Genomic DNA, 22,967 nt, shown 5'->3' with positions numbered 1-22,967 from the left:
TGGAACCACAGTTAGGTCATATATAGGACTACATTGATAAATTTTAGGAGGAATATGTATGAAGTTCCTGTCCAAATATTTGTTGTTCCAAGGTGAATATAGTTTGCCAGACAAAAGAAACATATAGAACCAACAGCCATGTTGCCTTTGAGTAATAAGATAATTTGTGCATTGGGAATTAGCAGCAAAGGGGAATAAATCTGGTGAAGATTATTGAAAAACACAGCAAAGCTATTAGTCTTCCGCATATTATTAATGAGATAGATAACACATATAAATTTCAAAAAGAAATATGGATTATGTTGGAGTCAAGTGTATTAAAAAAAAAATGTGGACCACAGGGACATAATTATGGTCAAAAATATGGACCTACACAGAATCCCTGCCCTACTCGCTCTCAATACTTTGACTTCGGCTTATGATTATATCAACTATTATATAAGTCAGGGGCTAGAAATAATTTCCAAAATCAAAAGAGACTGACATTACCACAATACCAGCTTGTCCCAAATGGCATCAGTCAACTCCCCCCCCCCCCCCATATTGGATAGGTAAGGCAAGGAAATTAAAAACCTTTTTGAATATGGTAAAAAGAAAAGATATGTTACATATTATAGATAAATACATAGATGTATTTGCATCCCCAGAGATAAGTTATTAACACTTTTAAATTTAATAATTGCTCAGACATTTATATCACCCTTCCAAATGGATTACATTTCATTTATTATGTTCGATCAACATGTAATTTACACAAATGATTACATCCATTAAGTCATTACATATATAATTACATATATTTACATGAAAATGTGTTAATGAAAGAGATAAATGATAGATGTTTATATACATTTACTGTAGATAAAGTATACATTAAATTAATCAAACCACTTATTTCGACTAGCTTGACTCTTTTCTGACATCAATTTTTGTTTATATTTATTAATCAACTGATCAAAGTTATCTCTTATCTCAGCTTTCTGTCGTTTTCTCTTTCTAGTCGTATCCTGTAAAATATAAATAATTAAAGATATCAAAACATGAAAAAGCCATAAATGTCACGATAAAATAATTCATATTACATGTTTATTAATCCTAGTTTAGGAGAAAAACATATGTTAGATGTATGTGCCAACTGAATATGTCATTTATAATAATATTTATCATCTACGAAAGACTATTTTTTATGATTTAGATAAGTCTTACATATATCAACTTGAAAGATGGCTGTTAAATTTAATGTATAGTTAAGTTTAAACATTCACCAACATTAAACTTTGTTGTTTTTTTCTGACAGAAATCCAATAATTTTATCAATATTTCTGGAGAGGAATATCAAAGACTTGAAAACCAATAAATTTGCACAAATCCTTGTAATTCAACAGACAGACAGAGACATGTAAGAATTAGATGTAGCTAAAATTTGTCTTACGGTACTGATTTTACACAATGCATGATTATTGTAGTTTGAACAGGTGGACAATTAAATAATTTTCTATTGATTGATATTTCGTTTTTTGACAACTGAATCAAAACAATCAACATTATAAATACATGTATGAATAAATATATCTTTTCCAATTGACTGCAAACAAAACAATGCATGACCACATTATAAACAAGCCAACAACAGTGAGGCTGATGTCCCCCGACAAAATCGCCAAACAAATAGATGTCACATATTAATTAATCGCACATTTATCTTTTTCAAAGTTATAGTTGGAGAGTTATATTGTGTTCCAAAGTCTAGACCAATTAAATTGCTTATCGCTCTGCTTACCCGGAGCAGAAAATGCTCATTATCAAACTTAGTCAAGGTATTGATGTAATGAAACTATATACCAAGTTTGATCACTCACATTTAATTAGGGTTTCACACTGCGTAGCTTGTTTGAAACACTATTGTTTTTGTTCGGATTATTCTTCTTCTTATTATTATTTTTTTTTTCCACTTGAGCATATCTCGGAAACTACTTGTCGGATCGATTCGATGTCTTCGGTTGTCCTGGAAAAGTGGGTGTGACTTAGAGATTAAAGCTATTTCGAACGTTCAGCGACTATGCGAAATGTCAGAAATCGCCGAAGTTGTCGGTTTTTGAAATATTGCCGTAATATTAACAATAATCGTTGGATTTTAACATTTGATACATTTTGACATAGCCTGAGACAGGGCACATAGCTACGGTAGTTTAGATTTTTGATTTTCGACGAATCTTCGGAGATATTAGGCGCCAAATTTTGACAAAAAAATTTTTTATTAATGAATAATTTTTTATGGCATTTTACCCAGGGTTAAGGAGTCGTCTGATTTGACTCTAGGTTAATTATTTATTGCCCGATTTTTATAAAACAAAGTTCATATGCTCCATGGTGCAAATTCTCAATTTTTTTTATTACCGGTAAAGTTTTCTATCGGCACCGGATGTGACACAATTTTGCTAAAAACTCCAATTTTGTCGAGTCGGAACGTCTTTAACTAGCAAATGTTAATTTTTGCAAATCTGATAGATCAAGATAAATGCCCCTACAAAAGGCGCAAAAAATCTCGGACTCGCTTTTTTTGATTTTGGTTTTGTATTTGCGCCATTTCGATTTAAAGGTGAAAAAAGGTGAAAAAAGATGTAAAAATGAGCTATTTACAACCCATTCAGACTTTTCATATTTTAAAATATTTCTTCACAACTTTCATAAACTTGTAGCATTAATCCATACGAAGAGAATCTATGTCAAAATTAGTTTGTAATATGAGTATTTGCCGAGAAATGGTCAATTTTGCATGAGTCACTATTTACGCTAGTTTGCCTGTAAAAGAGTCAATTATTATTGGATTTTCATAAAAGTGACACAATTTGATGCGTAATGTCAATTTTTACTAGGTCAAACCAATTTAACATTTTCAATGTCACCGGAAATGACGTAATTTGGGCAAAAACTGTATTTATAGCCTTCGAAACAAATAATTTATTCAAATGAGTCGTATTTGTTATTTTTTTAAAATTTTGATATTTGATTGAAATCAACTACATGTAATAGAATGAACCCATACAATCACATAGATTTCACAACATAGTTTCTACCTTGTTCAGTTGCGGAGAAATAGACGATTTTCAACAGGTAACTTTTCAAGGTTTTTGGTCCATAAAAGTGTCAATTATTATACGATTTTCATAAAATTTCCAGTGTGTGATACCTAATGCCATTTACGATTTCATACAAGTAATTTAACACTTTTACTGTCACCGGAAGTAACGTCATTTTGACAAAAACTGTATTTTTAGCCTTTAAAACAGATATTTTATTCAAATGAATCTGATTTGTAATGATTTTAAAATTATGATATTTGATTCCAATCAACAAATAGATTGAACCCATACAATCATACAGATACCAAAAAATGGTTTCTAACTTGTACGGTTGCAGAGAAATACGCGATTTTCTGCAAGTCACTGTTCAAGATTTTTGGTCTATGAAAGTGGCAATTATTATTCGATTTACATATAATTTTCACCATGTGATGCCTTATGCCATTTCTGATTTCATAAAACTAATTTAACATTTTCATTATCACCGAAAGTAATGTAATTTTGTCAGGATCACTTAAATGTAACAAATGTATACAATGAATTGATATTGTTGGATTTGGTTGATTCTGCGTACATGTATTATTTGATGCGTGCAATGCTTATATGGAAACCTGTTTAATGGTTTCATCGGTACAGGAAGTGACATACGTTCAAGGGTAACGGGCAACGGTGAAACCCGTCATTACTGCGTCGCAGTTCTAGTTAGAATTAAAATTATCGTGTCCCAAAGCATCAACAAATCAAATTGCTTATCTCTGCTTACACTAGGCAGAAAATGCTCATCTTCAAACTCCATCAAGGCATTCACCTGATAAAAACCTACACCAAGTTTGAAGATTCTAGCTCAATTACAAGGAGAGATATTGTGTCTCAACAAGTCTACAGTGAGGCCAATGTCCCCCCAACGAAATCCCAAAATAAATAGAGGACACATATTAATTAATTGCATGTTTACCTTTTTGAAAAGTATCGAGCAATCAAACTGATAATTAACTATACTTAGCTTTAGCAGGAAATGTTAATCATTGAACTCAGTCAAGACATTCACCTAATGAACATACATTCTACTTAAATTAAAAGTAGAGTTGTTGTGTCCAAAAAAGTGTGATGGGCAGACAGACGGACGGAGAGGCGGACAGACAGAAGGACGAACCCATTTCAATAGTCCCCTTTCTTAAAATATAATAGTAACCAATGTTCAGCAACATGTAATACAATTACAATGAAATAGACTAACCTCCCCTTCGCACTCCTTTAAGCATCAATAATTTTATTTATAAATGACATAAGAAGATTAGTTAAATACATGTGGAATATGTCTACCAAAAAAATACCATTTACATGCTCTAAAATAACTAATAATTGAAATAAATCGACTCTTTACCAAGTCATTTTAAATAAACACTACACTATATCAGGAGTTTCAACATTAAAACCATGGTGCTTTTTATTTGGCAAGTGAAGAAATCAACTGTCTGCCAATTCTATTAGAATATAAATAAGATAGAGTACTAGTACTTTAAACCATATTTTGAAGGGTTTTTTCCATGGCCTACTTGGATGAAAACCAAAATAAACAAATTGCAAGCCTTTTCATCAGTTGTACATTCAATCTGATGTTCATTACCACTGACTATTAATAATATCACAACTAAATCTCGCACATCTGTAGACAACTGCTATAGTCTTTTATGTGTACAGATTTTATCAATTGATTCATCTAAAGTCTGACTACATGTCACAATTAAAATTTTACCTTTAGGCTGATGCATTGGCAATAAACTCAAAGAATAATAGACAGAATTAACTAGTTCTATCTAACATTTTATATTTCTGTTACATTTAGAGATATTGGTCTGGTTAATTGCATGTAATAATCATGGGTTCATCCATACCAGTATCCATGCTTACTGACAGAAAAATAGAATCCTGAAGCTTTAAACACATTTTCCTTAGAACGAGAACTTTTTTTGATAGAACTAGTTAATTCTTGACCAACAAAATATCAGTCAAATTCATTTAAGCTTACATTGAAAATAGATAAATGCATCATTTATGGCTGAATGGTTAGCGTGCGTGCGCTGTATCATAAAGTCTGTCATTGAGTCGACTGGCGTGGTTTCGAATCCCCGGTTGTACGTGGCAAGGAGTAGGGTCGCCTGTCCAACCTCGTGGGTTTTCTCCGGGTCCTCCGGTTTCCTCCCACTGCTAAAGACCCATACGCGCAAGCGAATTATGTAAATAAAATTAAACCATAGGTTAGTCCCGAAATGACCTAGTTTGTGTTGAGTGGACGTTAAACCCCATTTCTCTCTCTCTCTCTCAATTTCTGTGTTAACCATAGGATCTGTTTCATGTACAAGTTAAAAAATGGTTTATTAAATGCAGGAGAACCACACCACACACAAATAAACAGCAAGTTTGCAATCCATAAGACAAACCAGAAAAAAAAGTATTATCAAATAAAGTGAATGGATCCAGGGGCCAGCCGAATTTATTCATTGCGCTGTAAAGTCCCGACTCCCGGGCCTGTAGTGACAAAGGTTTTACTCAAAATGAAAACACACTCACAACAAGGGATACAATCTACCATAAAACGGGGATATTTTTCACCATTGTATTATTCTAGTTTATAAGTATGTCATGTAGTGTATGATATTCATCAGAACCAGATATTGTAATTTTCATCTAAATGTACTACATTGTCTATGGCTTAATTATGGGGCGATGGGATACCTGTAGATGATTCTAAACCATATCCCTACCAAATGTATTATGAGCAAGATTTGAATCCTTCAATGTCTCGTTCTTCAGATATCTCGATAACTAACAACTTTTAAAATCTCAAACTTTCATAAGGTCACATCTTAAAGATGAGAACAGAAAAAGATACAAAAGACTGTAGAAGAATGAGACTTAAAGACTTACTCTCTAAAATATCTGATTATACAAAATGTACATGTAGTGAGAGATAGGAAATATCCCTATATATGAAACAGGTGTATAAGTTAAGTTAGAACAGTTGAACAAGTGCATAGGTATGTAACTAACTGACACATAATGAATTTTCATTTCAAACACCACTTTTAAACAGCTTGCTTTCAAATAAATTACAATGTCATGATTATCAACAGATGAGTTTGTTAAATTCTCTCGCATCAAATTAAATATACAAGTTTTGATATATGAGAGCAAATATAAGGCATTATTCCAGCAAATAGAGCAGGGACAATAGAGGTTCACAAGGTTAATGATAATTAAATATTAAAGAACAACTCAATAATCTGTACCAAGTTAAACTGACAACATGACAAACGAACAATTGCAGACATTCATTATTTACATTAAACAAAAGATTGGTTGCCAGACAATAAAATATGAGCCCACAGCAGGCAACGTGTACAAGCAGTCGACAAGGTTTGTCGCATATTGATTCTTTTGTAGGTAATGGAAACATTTACAAGACACTGATGTCAGTTTCATACAGATCGAATGATAACTTTTGTCATTAGAGTGTTCATAAGGTTCAACGTTATTAGCCTGAAATTGATGAAATTCTATAGGCTTCTTCGTTTTACTAATCTAAATGAAAGAGAGAGAGAGAAATGGGGTTTAACGTCCACTCGACACAAACTAGGTCATTTCGGGACTAACATATGGTTTAATTTTATTTACATAATTCGCTTGCGCGTAGGGGTCTTTAGCACTGGGAGTAAACCGGAGGCCCCGGAGAAATCCCACGAGTTTGGACAGGCGACCCTACTCCTTGCCACGTACAACCGGTGATTCGAAACCACGCCAGTCGACTCAATGACAGACTTTATGATACAGCGAGCACGCTAACCATTCAGCCATCCAACCCCCCTCTAATCTAAATGAAGCATGTCAATTTAATACAAATCGGACTATAGCGTTTGTCATTAAGGGGTCAACAAAGTGGAACTAGCGCCATAACTCTAACAGTTAATTAAATAGACTTCTTCATTTTACTAATCTAAATAACGCATATAAATTGAATACAGATTGGATGATAACTTTTGTCATTAGAACATTCACAGGGTTCAACAAAGTGTAACAAGGACCATAATTCTAGAAGTTATTAACAGAAATTGCTGTAATTCAATACGCGTCTTTGTTTTACTAATTCAAATAATGCATATAAATCCAATAAAGATTAGGGGATAACTTATGTCGTAGAGTGTTCACAAGTTCCCCAGGGGTTTAACAATGTGAAACAAGGGCCATAACTTTAGAAGTAATTGACAGAAATTGCTGAAATTCAATAAATAGGCTTTTTCGTTACACTAATCAAAATAATGCATATAAATATCATATGGATGGGATGATAACTTTAGTTGTTAGACCATTCACAAGGTTCAACAAAGTTAAACAAGGACAATAACTCTAGAAGTAATGAACTGAAATTGTTTCAATTCAGAAGGCTTGCTGATCAAAAGAAGACACAAACTTGTCATGCCTTTAGAAAAAATATATATTAAGGATGCATTATGTAAGAGCTCTCTGAGACCGGCGACAGAATGATTAGGCCCTACTTCGGCCTTGCGGGCTAACGGGGTGGTGTGTGTCCGACCTGTGTGTTTCGGCAGGTGTCTTTCGAAGGCAGTTAAATCTGCTTGCAGACGACTAGGGTTTGTGCGTGTCGGGTTGTAGTACTCGATAGAGCGGCCTGTTGTGGCTGCGATGCGTTGAGACTTACCCCTTGACTAGGAGATTTGTCCACTTCAGACGGACAGAGCTCTCTCTCTGTCTATTTGTTTTTCTCAGCTACTTCTTAACTTCCACTTCCACTTCGCGCGCCCCCGCCGAGGCTCTCCTGGCCAAGAGAGGAGAAGAAGAAGAAGAATAAGAAAGAGAAGAAGGGGGCCAATTTTTTAACCCGTTTGCCTGACGGCCCGTGTCTACACGCAATCGGTGTGGGACTTGTGTGAACGAAATGACGGACCGGGGCAAAAAAGACGGCCAAGAGTGCCCCGTCTTGAAATTTTAGAGAGATGCGGCCGAGAGGCGGTCGGGCTGGAATTCCTCAGGAAATCACGTTTCTGGCCTTCTGGCCTTACAGGGCTTCGCTTCTTCGGCGCTCATGGTGGCCGGTTTCGCCGGCCACAGCTCATTTGATCAGGGGCCACCCCACATGTTCCAGGCCCCAGGGCCCCCACCATGGTTAATCCGGCGCAATTTGCGGCTGCCGGGCAGGATACGCCCACATTTTGCAAGAGATGGATAGAGAATAAAGCTAAAAACAAAAACAATTTTTTGTACAATCAGGGGCCATAATCCAGAAAGTTATGATCTGAAATGCGCAAATATCAAAAGGGGCTGAGATTTTGGGAATATAAAGATATGCTTTAAGTTTCATCAAAATCGGATAAAAATTGTGACCTCTAGAGGGTTCATAACCTTTGAATAACATACTTATACACAATTTGCGTACAAAGAGCGTCGATTTTGTCAGGCAGTTTCATTTTGATTTTCCTGCAATTCGAATTCTACCTTCATTATGGTGGAATGGTGATATATCTAAACGTTTTTTAAAATTGGAAGAAAAAAAATTGTGACCTTTAGAGAATCCACAAGCTAAAAATGCGATTTTTCGACCAATCAGGGGCCATAATCCAGGAAGTTATGTTCGGATATGTGTGATTATCAAAAGGAACCAAGATCTCTGGGATATAAACATGCATTCCAAGTTTCATCAAAATCGGATGAAAATGGTGACCTCTAGAAGGTCCACGACCTTGATATACCATATTTTTACACTTTTTGCGTACAAGGGGCGGAAATTTTGTCCGGCAATTTTGGTCCGATTTGCACGAAATTCGAACTCCACCATCATTTGGGTGTAACAGTGATATACTAAAACATTTTTTTAAATCCAATAAAAAATGTGACCTCTAGAGGAACCACAATCAGGAGCCATAATTCAGGAACCAAGATCTTTGGGTTATAAACATGCATTTCAAGTTTCATCAAAATCAGATCAAAATTGTGACCTCTAGAGTGTCCACAAGCTAAAAACGTGATTTTTCCGTACAATCAGGGGCCACAATCCATGAAGTTATGGTCCGATACGTGCCAATATCAACAGGAACCGCAATCTTTGGGAGATAGACCTGTATTTCAAGTTTTGTCAAATTCAGATAGAAATTGTGACCTGTAGAGTGTCCACAAACAAATTGTGGACGGACGGATGGACGAACGGGGGCGATGACAATATACGTCCACGTGAAAATGTGGGCGTATAATAAAATGAAATTTAACGTCCTACTGTTCTGTTCTAACTGGGCTAATGAAGACGGGCACACATCATACAGTGTGCTATGTGGGGTCTTTTACGTGCACGCCAATTTTATAGATCGCATAATGACCAAGAGTTAAAAACGTGAATTAAGCCGTTCTGTGTGCATGAAAAATCACTATAAGAAATAAAGTGTTACTGTTAACGGATGACCATTTCAAAGGGAAATAACTATATTTTACTCATTATTATTGTCCTGGTCATCTGTGACAAAGATATGCCGAATGAAGTTTCGACACCTTGGTTTTATATGGAATGCTATTATTTTATTGTCGAATCAATGAAATAAATTCTGCATGTATACATAATGATATTACAGCATAAACTCACATGTAATACGTTATTCATATACAAATTATGAATACTTTGAAAACAAATTGTAAGTAAAAAAACTTGTTGATTATTGATAGGTGGATAGTCACTATTATTGATACTTGAAACCAGTATCGATTGCAAGCCCTATCTTGAACCACAGCATCTAGAAAATATTAACAAGTTGATTCTAGCAAATAACATCATTACCTATTTATTGTTGGAATAGAGAAAAAAAAGTGTCTTCTCCCCTTTAAATTCTAATTTCAAAGAAGAGCATTATGAAAAGTATACAGTAACACGGGTAAATAGCAAGGGTAATAACTCCATAAATTAAAACAAATAAGTTTCAAAGTTACTCACCTTTTCTGTACTTTTTCTTTTTTGACCTGTTGAATCTTGGGGATGGGGTTTCCTTGTTATATTTTTAGATTTATTGTCCTGCACAACTGATGGTCTTGCCTTGTGGCGAACTTTAGGACCAAAATGTTTGGGAAACCCAACAGGTCCAGAATACAGTTTTTTGGCTATTTTACTTTCTTTTTCATTATTTTGCAAATTTTGTTTAATTTTATTAGGTTTTTCAGTATTTCTATTTCTCTGTCTAAAATCTTTTCCACCATCTTGAGTCTCTTTACTTTTTTTCAATGATTCTTGTTTTGCCTGAAAAATAACAAAATATGTACATGAAAGACCAGAAACACATGCTTTGGAACAACTGGCTGGAATTAATCAAGTATACGTTGGGGGGGGGGGGGATTCAAACATCAAAGACAAATTTAAGCCTGATGTAGCTTCATTAATATAATATATATACTTTTAACTTCTTAGCTGAAGAGAATAGTGATATTATGCTAGAAGTTATACCTTTAGCTATGAATATCATATCATTTATGTTCTTTAGAATGACTGAGCACATATTGCAATTAGCCTATATAAAGGCTATAAAATACATAGTATATGGTAATATGGTTTTTTTTTTAAATTTAATTAAAGAAACATGATCAAAAAAGAAAATAATTAAGTGTGAATCATATCACAACTCACTTATCAAATATCACAGCAATGTCTCTATAAATGTGTATCTCATAATGTTTTGTAGTTACCCATATTATTATGAAATTAAAAATAGTTTACCTTTTGTCTTTCTAATCTTTTCTGTTTAGCTACAAGTGCTTGTTTATTCTCTAGTGAAAATTCTACTATTAGTCTCTGAAAAATAAAATAACTCAAATACTAAGTTAATTATGAATTGAAAGAAACATTCATTTTTGGTATACCTCTCCAACCCCCCCCCCCCCCCCCCCCCACACCCCCCAACAAAAAAAAAATATGAAAAGTTGTCCATTGTATAGGCTGGCTACCCATTATCTACTTGTTTTTAAACACCTAATTTAAGTGCAAATGTATATTTTTTGCAATGAAAATTCTACACTTATCTGGGAAATAGAGAGAGAGAAATAGGGTTTAACGTCCACTGACCACCCGACACAAACTAGGTATATATGGTTCAATATTTTTTCAATAATTCACTTGCAGATAAGGTTCATTAGCAATGGGAGGAAACTGGAGGACCCACAGAAAACCCATTAGGTTAGACAGGTGACCCTTGACTCAATGACGGCCCTAATGATTTAAAGTGTATGCATTAGACCATTATGCACCCAATCCCTCATCTTGGAAAGAAGGATGTCACAAGGCAAGGTATTTAACTTTAATTGTTGTTCATTATACAACATTAGAAATTTGAAAAAAACATATCATTTACCTTTTTATCTCCGAGTAATTCAGGATTATTATTTGTTTCTCTTAAAGCTTTTAAAGCATGTTCATGTTTTGTGAACTCTATGAAAGCATAACCACGCGATTTTGCCACTCCCTGAGCATTGACACGATTTAAATCTCTCATTACACGACACTATAAAACAAAATTGTAAAATAATCAATTATTATACCAAGCAATAATAAAAATTTAATTTAATATCATATTATAGTCAAAATTCAAGAAATCCAACACTGTCCCGCTAAGAACAATTACTGTACTTCAATGTCAGGTATCTCAATGTAGCATCTATAACAGACAATAACATTCAGTATCTTCTACTACAAATGTTGGTATTGAAAGATCAACATATTATACATGTTGGTGTATTTAAAAAAAGAACAATAATCAGCAGAAACTGGTCGACTACATCTTATGTCCAATTGCTGTCAACCAGGGCTGGGGTAATGGTAATGGGTTATATGGTAATGGAATGTAATTATTACATTTTTTAAGTAATGGTCATGTAATGAGTAATGGAAGATTTCAAAAGTAATGAGTAAAGGAAAGGTAATTATTTACATTCTAAAAACCAGGTAATAGTCAAATACATTTCTATCACTGTTCAATTACATTTTATGGCACATATCAAAATTTTGAACTACGACAAGCCTCAAATTTTAGCATAAAAGTCAATTAAGTATATCTTACACAAATACAATATATTCAAATTTTAAAAAATTTTTTTAATCAGTTTCTAACTCGAATTCCTGTAACTTGGTACAAGTTTACAGAAAGCTGATTGGCCGTTTGTCCTCGATTTCGCAGGACCTGTGTACGAATGTATCGATCCTGGGCTTGCGTAGTGGCTCTAGGACGACCTGAACGAGGTCTATCATCAGCATTGTGTGTTGATCACAGACTGTGACACATTAAGCATGTTGGCTACTGCTCGCTGTGTAAAACCCATTTGAAGCATGCCAATAGCACATAGACATTCATCATGTTGAAGACGTCTCATTGTAAATTAAACGCAACACTCTAAAGCAAAGATACGCTAAACAGTAAATCTTATGCAAGAACCGATAGGAAAGCAAACATGGATAGGATTAACCAGCACGCGGCAGTTTTCATCAACCCTTCTTTGAAGTGTCAAATTTGACAATGAACCCCTCCCACGTGTATGGCACTATTGCATGTCGCACATACAGCTCAGTGGTACTGTTGGGGCGATAAGTTCTTCATCTGTGACCATACTCTCAACGCATGTCAAGTGTCTATGACTATTTATCATATCACAACCTGCATAGGTATTTGCATTTCAATATCCCCTACATTTTTTGAAGAGTATATATATATATATGTAAATATATTTTGTTTTAGTCATGCTAAATAATTTTCCCAGTTGTATAGACAAACTATTTGGATGGCTTATAAATTCTATCTAATAAAGAGTTAAAGTTATCAAGTTATGCTGGAGTTGCACACCTTTCAGAAAAATTTCCTATTTATAAAATAAGGTTAATTGTTTACTATTAATGTGATATCGAGAGTGTCCTCTCCCCAAGTGCATATGCTTTACAACTAAAAGAGAGAAAACAGACAGGATTCCAGATATAAATATTGGTAATTGGTAATGAAGGAAGCCAGTTTATAGAATTTTTAAATGCCTGGAACAAGATAACAGATGACTGGACAACACCACTAGATAAACACCATCGAGGACACATACCTTCTATGAAAATATTGACACACAAGAAAATTCAACATTTAAGGGCAAAAGAAGACATACCTCAGTAATTTTTGAGGATTTATCATTTACGACCTTGGTGAATAATTTCCGTAGTTTCTGATCATCTAAAGTTGTAGGTAAATTATGTACACAAAGACGGGTCGCTGATACAAAAACTGATGGGTTCTTTAACTTCTGACGTTTAACTGCTTCTATCTGTAAAAAATATGCCAAAAAGTCAAATTTATTACTGCCATATAATAACAGTGTGAACCTTTAATGGGGACTACTAAAACATGTCAAGGAATGTGACTGTATAAAGATGCAAAAATGAAATGAAATAGGATTTAACCGATTGGGCTAATGAAGAAAGACATATGCCATACAGTGTCCTATGAGGTTCCTTTACAGTTGAAATTTGAAATAAGAGTAAACCAACAGTAATTCCTACAGTTGCTAAGTGAGAGGGACACAAAAAAAGAGCTTTGCATCATGGTTTTGAGTTTTTGCACCCCCTTGAGTTTTTGTGTTGTCTCGCAGATGACAAAAATTATGCTGTTTCGATGTGGTTTTCAATATTATAATCATAATCATAATGCTCAACCAGTGTCAAACATATTCCGTGGGTCAGATATATATGCTACACATCGACTCGTATGTTCTACACAGTCCAATATTACCCGGTGGCACTGAGAGGGACTCACTGTAACCCAGGTATTGTTTAATCTTGTGTATCTAGCACTAATTTCTTTCACAGTCATTTAATATCCAATCTTTGTTTAAAAATTCATAAAAACTGTTTAAAATCACCATAAATCATTTAATTTGTACATGTGTCCATGAGTAATGGAGTACTCACACAACGATTCTTCGTTGCAAGCACTGTGATTATCATATATTTATATCGACCCCTGTTTTCCCAGTACCATAAAATCATGTAGATAATTTACTTCTGTGTTTCTCTGTGTACCATAATGGAAGGAAACAATTATTAAACCCTATTCAAACAATAATAAATAGAATCTGATATTCATATTTTCTACTTACTCGAAGTCTTTTGTTTATATCTGTTTTTTCTAATGTTTTAGCTGCCTCTGTACCCGGTCGGATATCTGAAAATGACAAATAATAAATATTACAAATGTAGATATCATTAAACAAAATGAAATGAAATCTCTTAATTTTCTGTTCCAACTGGGCTAATAAAGACAGATAATTGTCATCCTCATCCAATTGCAACTGTCAAGAGTGTTTCCTATCATCTAACTGACTAGACACTGTGGCTCCATATCATTAAGCAATAGTCCAGACTATGTTTATTAAACAAGAAGTGACACAAACATTTTTAAGAAGTTTATGTTTGAGCTTTCAGTATAAAATATCAAAAAATTGACAAAATAATTCTACCTTCTTGAATAATTGCATAATGCCATAAATTACAATGTGATATAAAAAATAAAATGCTCACATCCTTCTCTGATTAAATACAGATTTCTTTTATCTTTCTTTTCTTTTTTATCCTCCTTTTGCCGATATTCTTCTGCTCTTTTCCGATCCACAGCTAAAGTTATTAATAATTTTCTTCCATCAACAAGTATACCTTTATCCTATAATAATATAAATATAATAAACATTACACTGGATTACAATTGTCAGAATCCTTTTTATGTTTCAGTTCTTTGCAAAACCATTTATTTAAGCTAAACACGTACAATAACGCTTGATTTTTAATGAACATGAACACAGCTATGAACAGTATTTGATCTTTTGAATAATAAAAATTTTCTACTGCTCCATTCTGAATTATTCATATCCAGAAGTACAGAAGTAGCGCGTATATCTTTGGATATCTCATATCAATTATTTAACATTAAATTAAGAAAACAAAACTTACTATATTGTTATTTCTATTTGACAAGATCAAGTCTACTTACTTCTGGTTCTTTGGATGCTTCTTGTATACAATTCTTAGCCATTTCTGATGAAACAAACTGTGCAAATGCTGTACCTAATAACAAAATAGAACCAAACAATTTTTATTAAAGCAATTACTAATAACCAGAAGACGTGGTCATCAACATCCTGTGCAAGTGAGTACCAAAAACTATGTCAAATTTGTTTCCAAGGAAATACAAACAAATATTAAATCAGAGAAATTTCTAATTAGCAAAAGTACATCTAATATAATAGGATGATGTGTGTAAAAAGTTTCATAAAGATATCTTGAGCAGTTTATGAGATGTGCTCCAAAAACAAAACTAGAGACAGATAATAAGACAGTATAAAAAGGTATAATTTATATATTACTAGATGTTTATTTGAAGAGCTGTTAGAGCTCTCAAGGTATAAAAGATAAGGCATTCAGACCTCTCAGCTTGTCTGCGATAGGTGGAAGCAAACATTAAGCCCCTTTGAGAGAAGGAGACCCTCTCAGCTGTAAATGGCTGGAGTTCAAGAATTTCTTAAGCTACAAAATGAACAGCAGTTTTTCTTAATTGGGTTAATGTAACACCGTAAAAGAGAAATACTGATTCTATTTTAAATGGTATATTGTATCCTCGTTCCTGACTGAATAGAGCTTTTTGCAGAATCAAATCAGTCATACATTTATGATAATGAAATCTTCAAAGAGAGGCAACAATCTAAAACATATCAATTATCATAAAGTCAATATATTATGTACCTTTTGAATGTGATGAAACTGGATCTTTAACAAGTTTACAATATTTGAGATCACCATATTGGCTGAGAACTTCAGTTAATTTAGCCTCTGTTGTATCAAAAGATACATTTCTGAAACATAACAAATTATTTCTTTCTCGCATTCAATAAAAAGACGGTTAGATTAAGGATTGGAAAAAATAAATAAGTGTTGTTACATGACTATCAATTGTTTTATCTATAAATAAGCTAATAACCTTGGGAAGTGAAATTCTATACATGGAATAAATAAAACACAATAGATGAAATAGATTTTCAATTTGCTGATCTTTGTTTTTATTTCATACAGTTTTGATGATTCTGATCAAGATTATTACTAGACTGTAATCCATTTGTCATAGCAATCTGAGTACCTCATAAATATTGTTTTTCCTTGTTCAACATCAGATTGTCGTTCTTTCTTGGATTTACTTTTATCATCCTTCTCTTCATCAGTATCATCATCACTTTTTTCTTTATCATTATCATCAAATCCTTCATCATCACTATCTTCTTTAAATTAAATAATACATTAAAAAAAATTTGTGTATGCCAAGAATCTTCTAGAATAATTCAGTTTATTTGTCATACTCAATTACCTTTTAACAATTTATATCTAAAGAAGAAAGCTTTTGTTAAATTTAACAAATAGGAATGTTTCACAGTCCGCCAGTTTCAAACTACATGACCAGACTGTAAACTTATTATAACAAACTTATCTGTTCAATTTAATCAATATAACGATATATATTTTGAAGAAATATAAAACTGTCCTGTATCTCATGCATTAAAAACTTTATTTACCTTCTTCATCATCACTCCCCTCTGACTCACTTTCATCTTCTTCATCATCATCCTCATTATCTGATTTGTCACTTTTTTCGTCAGACATAACAACATCATCATCACTTTCACCATTACCTTCATCATCGTCTTTTACATCATCACTATCATCATTCTTTTCATCTTCTGTGAAACAAAATCTACATAAACATCATAATGATAGGTTTAAGTCTCCAATCCCTATCATGCATTTTTCAGACAATATCTAATTTTTCATGGAAACAAAAGCAAAATATCCATGGATTTTACCCAACCAACACTTACGAATAGGGGGTGCTGGCTTGTATTTTTCATCATATCTTTGTAATTAATTGAAATGAACCTTTTCTTGGACTGATATTGTAGTTTTACAAGTGATTTAAAATTACTCAAATGAAGCGATTTTTTAATATACGTGTACCTTGGATTGGCTATCAAATCACATATACATGTATAATTATACTCATATTATTACTATCATTCATCGGGGCAAATTAATATTAAAGCAACCAACATTTCTACCTTTATTATTTTGTTGTTGCTGTCTGTGTAATGCTTGTTTATAATGATCAATAGACAATGCCCAATCTACAGCTACAGGCCTTCCTAAAACAAAATAATTTACATGTAGCTATATGTAATAATCATGCATTGTTAAAGCTCGACAGTGTCATATAAATTAATTGTCCTATTGTTCTGCTTCAACTGAGCTAATACTAATATACGCCATACAGTTTGCTATGAGTGAAATTTTGTCTGCACAGTGGCACTTTGCCCTACTCTTATATCGAATTCCAACTGACAAGGGTTCTCTTGCCAATGTGTAAACAGGACCTCAGTTATTCATCCCATCCGAATGACTATGCATTGTCCCTTATCAGGAGCCCCGCTGGAAAATCCAGGTGAACGTTCTTGTCCAACACCAGGATCAAACACCGGACCTTTAGCCTAGAGAGCCAATGTCTTACTGACAGAGCCTCCTGCATAACAAATGATCTGCATGACTATATGTAGTCTCACTGAACCATACTGACCATTGTTTCCTTAAACAATGAGTATGATTCGTTCGTTCATTCCTGGAGTTTTACATCCTCTTCCAACAAGTACGATTCAACAAAACCAGCTTATATACTGTCTGTTAACATGTTTGCTCATTACAGTTTTAATAATGATACAATTGCTACGTAAATACTGTGCTAACAACCTGACATAGAGCACAATACAACAGTGATGGTTCTTTACTGACCATGAAAAAAACCTTAACACCGTACAGTAGTCCACAATATAGTCCTTAATCTTTAACGAAAAATTTCTGAGATTGGGCAGACAGACATTAAGCCCCTGACTCTTTGGTCACAGAGATTTTCAGACACAGAGGTTACATAGATTGTATCTGGTTCTAAAAAGACCTAACTGGTTAAGAGTTGGTCAATGGTCGATGCTATATGTTCATTAGAGTTTCCTCATCTTATAGGAAGTTCAAAATTTAGGTTGTCCTTTTAAATTATACAATAAATATGAAAAACTTATTTCCAAAAATAACTAGATTCAATTCAGGTTTGAAGAATAATTAGACATGTTTTTGTTAATGTAAAAAAGAAAAAAAAAATACTGAAAATAAAGGAATCCTTTAATTTCTATTTCATCTCATTTATAAGAAAGTTTAAGCTGAGATCTTTTCTGTCTTACCCAAGATATTTTGACCATTCATGGCTTTAACTGCTGCATCAGCTTCTACCAAATCATTTAACTGAACAAAAGCAAATCCTTTCATTTTACCATCTGAAGATATAGACAATAATACTTTATACATTTATACAATAATATAGATAATACTTTCATACCCAACAAAATTATTCTGATATTAATTTTCAACCGCTGTATAGTCTATGAGAATAATAATGCTTATCTCACCTTCTTTTGTGGGTATATTGACTTCTACAACTTTCCCAAATTTAGAAAATATCTTCTCTAGATTATCTGCTTTACACTGGAAATAAAATTATATAATCTAATTTTTTAAGGGAATGATGACTGTAATAATTACTGTCGAACAAATGGAATTATTAACATGTATGGCATAATCTGGTTGAAAAATCTCTATAAATATTTAATGTACCTTAAAAGATAAATTTCTGATGATTAAACGACATCTTTTAACATCTCGAGGTCGTTTCTGATGTTCTGATAGTTGAACTGCCCTTAATGTAATACCTGCAAGATAATGTGATTTACAAATATGAAACTAAATGTTAAAACTGTGTTTTCTTAAAGGTATATTGTCTTCTAAAATTTTGAGCTATTTCCACCAAAAACATTGTACAGTGATGAGTATATACATTATTATATGCATCAGAGTTAATTTTTGGTACATTCCAATGCTGTCTGTTAAGAACCTAACCATTTATTGCCGATATTTTGATTTATTCAGGCAAAGGGGAGGCTACTCTTGATTTTAAGTGTATCTCTATATAAATTTCTCATTTAAATTCTGTATGTAAACAATTCTCTTACACTTTTTAAAAAAGTCAATATTCCAGTCTCTTTTTAGTATCTTCCAATGTTTGAACACAAGCCTATCGCAATATAAGTTTTTAACGAGATTACAATATCATCTGATCATAAAGAGGATTCACTTTTGGATTCGGTGTGTGCATCTATTTATAGAATTCAATTATGTAATACATGCAAAACAATCTTTACATAAGTAACAAATGGGCTTTTCATTATTCTTAGAAATGGTATGATCTAATCTTAATTAGATTTAATCATCTAATCTTAATTGGATTTAATCATCTAATCTTAATTAGATTTAATCATCTAATCTTAATTAGATTTAATCATCTAATCTAAATTAGATTTAATCAAACTGTCACCAAAATTGTACAACTTATGTGATTCAATTTTTAAGCCCACATTCTAAAGGACAATATGCAAATGTACATACAGTACTTTAAAACATTAGGTGATCCACAGAAGATTTTAAGGCTACATATTGTATATATTAATAAAGCCCAATTAATTATACTGTGAAATATTTATTGTATCATACCTTTAATTTTTTTATTATTTAATTTTCTCTCAGCTCTCTTTGTATCACGGATCGATTTAAATCGTAGATGTGCTTCACCACTATCTTGGACAGGATAAATTATCTTAGAAAAACTTTTAACTTCTCTGTAAGGAAATAAAGTATATTAAAGTAAGATGAAACCTCACTTATGGAATCATTTTTGTTGTTATATATACAGAGTCATAGCACATGACGGATTTAAATTAGACCATTGATGAAAACCAATCAGATGAGCAAACAATGTGTCCGCAATAGTCATTTGGCACAGTAGTATTACATATTGTAGCATAATAGTAACCTGTCAAAAGGAGGATGTTTAACTTACGTCACCAGTTCAGCAACTTGAGCTTGTGGTGCATCTTTAGGAATACCTGTGACAACTAATGTTATAGATCTTAGATATTTTTTCTCTTGATTAGATCTTTTTCTTTCTTCACTTTCTTTAGTTTTCTTATTATCAACACCTTCATCATCATCATCATCATCTAAAAAATAGAACATTTATAAAACAATAAACTTATCCAATCAAACATGATACATTATATTATCACAGAAGACTATGGAGATGCTCGAATTGACTAAATTGCACTCGAGTAATACAGAGGTTGCATGAGTAGGGTAGAATCATGACATAATATAACATAGCACAACAAATATGTTTCAGCTGTCAAGATCAATTAAGATATATTCTCATGCAATCGACACATGCTTTAATTTAAAGCCATAAATCCCTCTTTTCACTCGATTGTCAGTATTTTTGGAATCAAGAGACTTTGGTCGTGGGATGTTCAATCGAGTATCCCCTACATGTGATTTTCAAATGAAATTCCAATTATATGTACAGTTCAGTCAAATCAAATGACCCATATATTCATCTTCCACCCAATGCTGTTGGATTCTACATAAGGTTCATGTATGTAAAGGTCAGATGAACTATGGGTTGGACTACCAATAGTGACCTCAGCGAGTCATTTCAATCATTAAAATCTGTAAAATTACCATCATCAGAATCTAATGTTTCTTTCTTTCTTTTTCTCCCAGGCTTCTTCTCTGGTTTCTTCTTTTTATCAGCTGAATGAATAAGTAACTTCCTTCCATTTAAGAAGAGTTTACCATTTTGTGCTTTGATTGCATCTTCCCTAAAAACCAAATAGGCTTCATTAGAATTTACATCTAACTTGTTTTATGTACATCAGCATAATTTTATACACACGTTGTACTTTATAATTTAGGATCTTCAATTCAAAATATAATCAGTAGATTGCATATTACTAATGCCGATTTCAATCATGAACATAATCACTGTCACTATGGCCAGAAAGAGGTAGTATTCAGTAAATTAACCGATGAGTATTTCTAATAGCCTTACTATTTATTACACATATCGAGCCAATTGCAATCATCCAAATACAGTATCACACTTTGGGTTGCATTTTATAGAAACAGTGTGATAAATCATTTGGCCCAAGACTACCCTGGCTAGGTAATAAATTCTTAAAATCATCTACACAAGTTATCTTTCCTTATTGCACGAAAACAACTATATCATATATATATTATATATGTACTGTACGTAGCCAGTGTAACAATATATATTCAGGGGATTTCCAAACTCATGGATTTAATTTGCACCACCACTACCATTACACTATATACTTACAATAACGAGAATTTTACATATCCATAACCTTTACATTTCTCTTCACCTATATAATACAAAATGTTGATGTGATCTATGTTAGATATTATTACAAATTATGTACAAATTCAAATTCATTAAATTTATGTATTTATGTATAGAAATAGACACTGGAAATATGTCATGTGTAAAAGCTCCTATTAAAATAAATATGTCTGTGTTGGATATGTATTAAATATATGTGTATGTAAATTATGTATGTTGCCAGGCAACAAAACATACGCCCACACCAGTTAAGTCGTCCAGGCAGTCAACAATGGGTTGTCGTATATTTTCTCTTTTGTCAGAAATGAAAAACATTTACAAATGCAATAAACTAAAATCTGATTACAAGTAACAACCCATTAAGTAATTATCAGAAATCATTAGAAATTGTTTTGATTGTTTGTCATATGACCTTAAACAGTCAATCGCATATTAACTTTAGTATCTAGAATGTCCACAAGATTTTTCAAAGTGATCAAGGGCCATAACTCTCTGGCACTAATTATTGGAAATTGTGGAATAGACTTATTCATCTCATGACCATAAACACTGTGTATAAATTTGAAGTCAATCGGATATAAACTTAAGCCTTTACAGCCTACTCATATTTCGAATTCCAACTGTGTACACACAGGACCTTAGGTTTTCATCCTATCCCTGACAATGAGGGACCATGCTGGAAAATCCCAATGAACTTTCTCGGCCACGCTGGGATCAAAGATGGGACCTCCAGGTTGGCGAGCCAACGTCCTACTCACTGAGCCACATGTAAAAGTGTCAACGTAGGTTATATAGAGTGTATTACGTATAAAATAATGCCTATATGATATGTAAATTATGTATCAATGTTTTGAAATGTTGGTATTTATATCATTCTATGTTTATGTTAATAAATATCATTTGATACATAATATAATAAATGTTTTTTCTTTGGCCGTTATGATGAAAATATATGGCTATTATGATGAAAATGTTTTACCTTTGACCAAAATGTTTGGCCATTACCGTTACGACCAAATTCTTTGGTCGTTTTGGTTTAGGGCCATTTTGTCCATAACCCACCCATTCCACCCCACCCCCACCCTCTCACATGTGATAATCCACAATAATTTTATTTACTAATTTCAATCTCTGATGCGACATATATGATCAGTGAACAGGAGGAGTCGACAGATCACAAATCAATATGGATGGGTAAATCATCACATTCACAGGCTTTATCATTCAGTCTAGTATAACATCCATAATACCTTTCGTTCGGACGACAAAGCATCTCTGTATTGGTCCAATTTCATTAAAAACATGCTCTAGTTGGCTATCAGTCGCGTCAAACGGTAAGTTTCGAATAAATAGTGTTTTAGATGAGCCATGCTTATCCAAGGAGGTTGCCATTTTCCAAAGGGAGATAACTTTTCTGTAAGGTAAGGTTGTTCTAAACATTAAGACCAGATCAAATCAATAAGAAATTATAGATACATCGAAA

At 33.1% G+C, this 22,967-nt stretch overlaps 1 protein-coding gene across 2 annotated transcripts; it reads right to left on the bottom strand.

Moving 5' to 3' along the window:
• Positions 1–246: 246 nt before the first annotated feature.
• Positions 247–22,883, bottom strand: LOC126811570 (RNA-binding protein 28). 2 transcript variants are annotated; one of them, XM_050537262.2, is made up of 20 exons: positions 22,735–22,883; positions 21,461–21,506; positions 20,800–20,939; positions 20,126–20,285; positions 19,780–19,904; positions 18,847–18,941; positions 18,642–18,717; positions 18,417–18,509; positions 17,250–17,333; positions 16,710–16,874; positions 16,280–16,415; positions 15,889–15,998; positions 15,140–15,213; positions 14,674–14,812; positions 14,253–14,317; positions 13,266–13,421; positions 11,480–11,629; positions 10,849–10,923; positions 10,075–10,374; positions 247–1,007 (listed from the first exon to the last, which is right to left on the bottom strand). In XM_050537262.2, the coding sequence occupies exons 1-20, from the start codon at positions 22,874–22,876 to the stop codon at positions 879–881; spliced, it is 2,460 nt and encodes an 819-aa protein (XP_050393219.1). In that variant the 5' UTR covers positions 22,877–22,883; the 3' UTR covers positions 247–878. The 2 variants fall into 2 exon arrangements, with proteins under 2 accessions (XP_050393219.1, XP_050393218.1); XM_050537261.2 differs by having other exon boundaries at positions 249–1,007; positions 16,280–16,418.
• Positions 22,884–22,967: the final 84 nt, after the last annotated feature.

This window comes from Patella vulgata, chromosome 2, assembly GCF_932274485.2.
Source record: "Patella vulgata chromosome 2, xgPatVulg1.2, whole genome shotgun sequence".
NCBI classification, from domain to species: domain Eukaryota; kingdom Metazoa; phylum Mollusca; class Gastropoda; family Patellidae; genus Patella; species Patella vulgata.
The sequence above is the reverse complement of the archived record's forward strand: the minus strand, read 5'-3'. Positions and strand labels throughout refer to the sequence as shown.

Coding starts and splice junctions, on each gene's coding strand:
- LOC126811570 (XM_050537261.2), bottom strand. CDS start 22,876: ATGGCAACCTCCTTGGATAAGCATGGCTCATCTAAAACACTATTTATT. Junction 20,286..20,799: donor AACATTAGATTCTGATGATG/GTAATTTTACAG, acceptor TCTATTTTTTAG/ATGATGATGATGATGATGAA. Junction 18,718..18,846: donor TCAGAAATTTATCTTTTAAG/GTACATTAAATA, acceptor TTTTATTTCCAG/TGTAAAGCAGATAATCTAGA.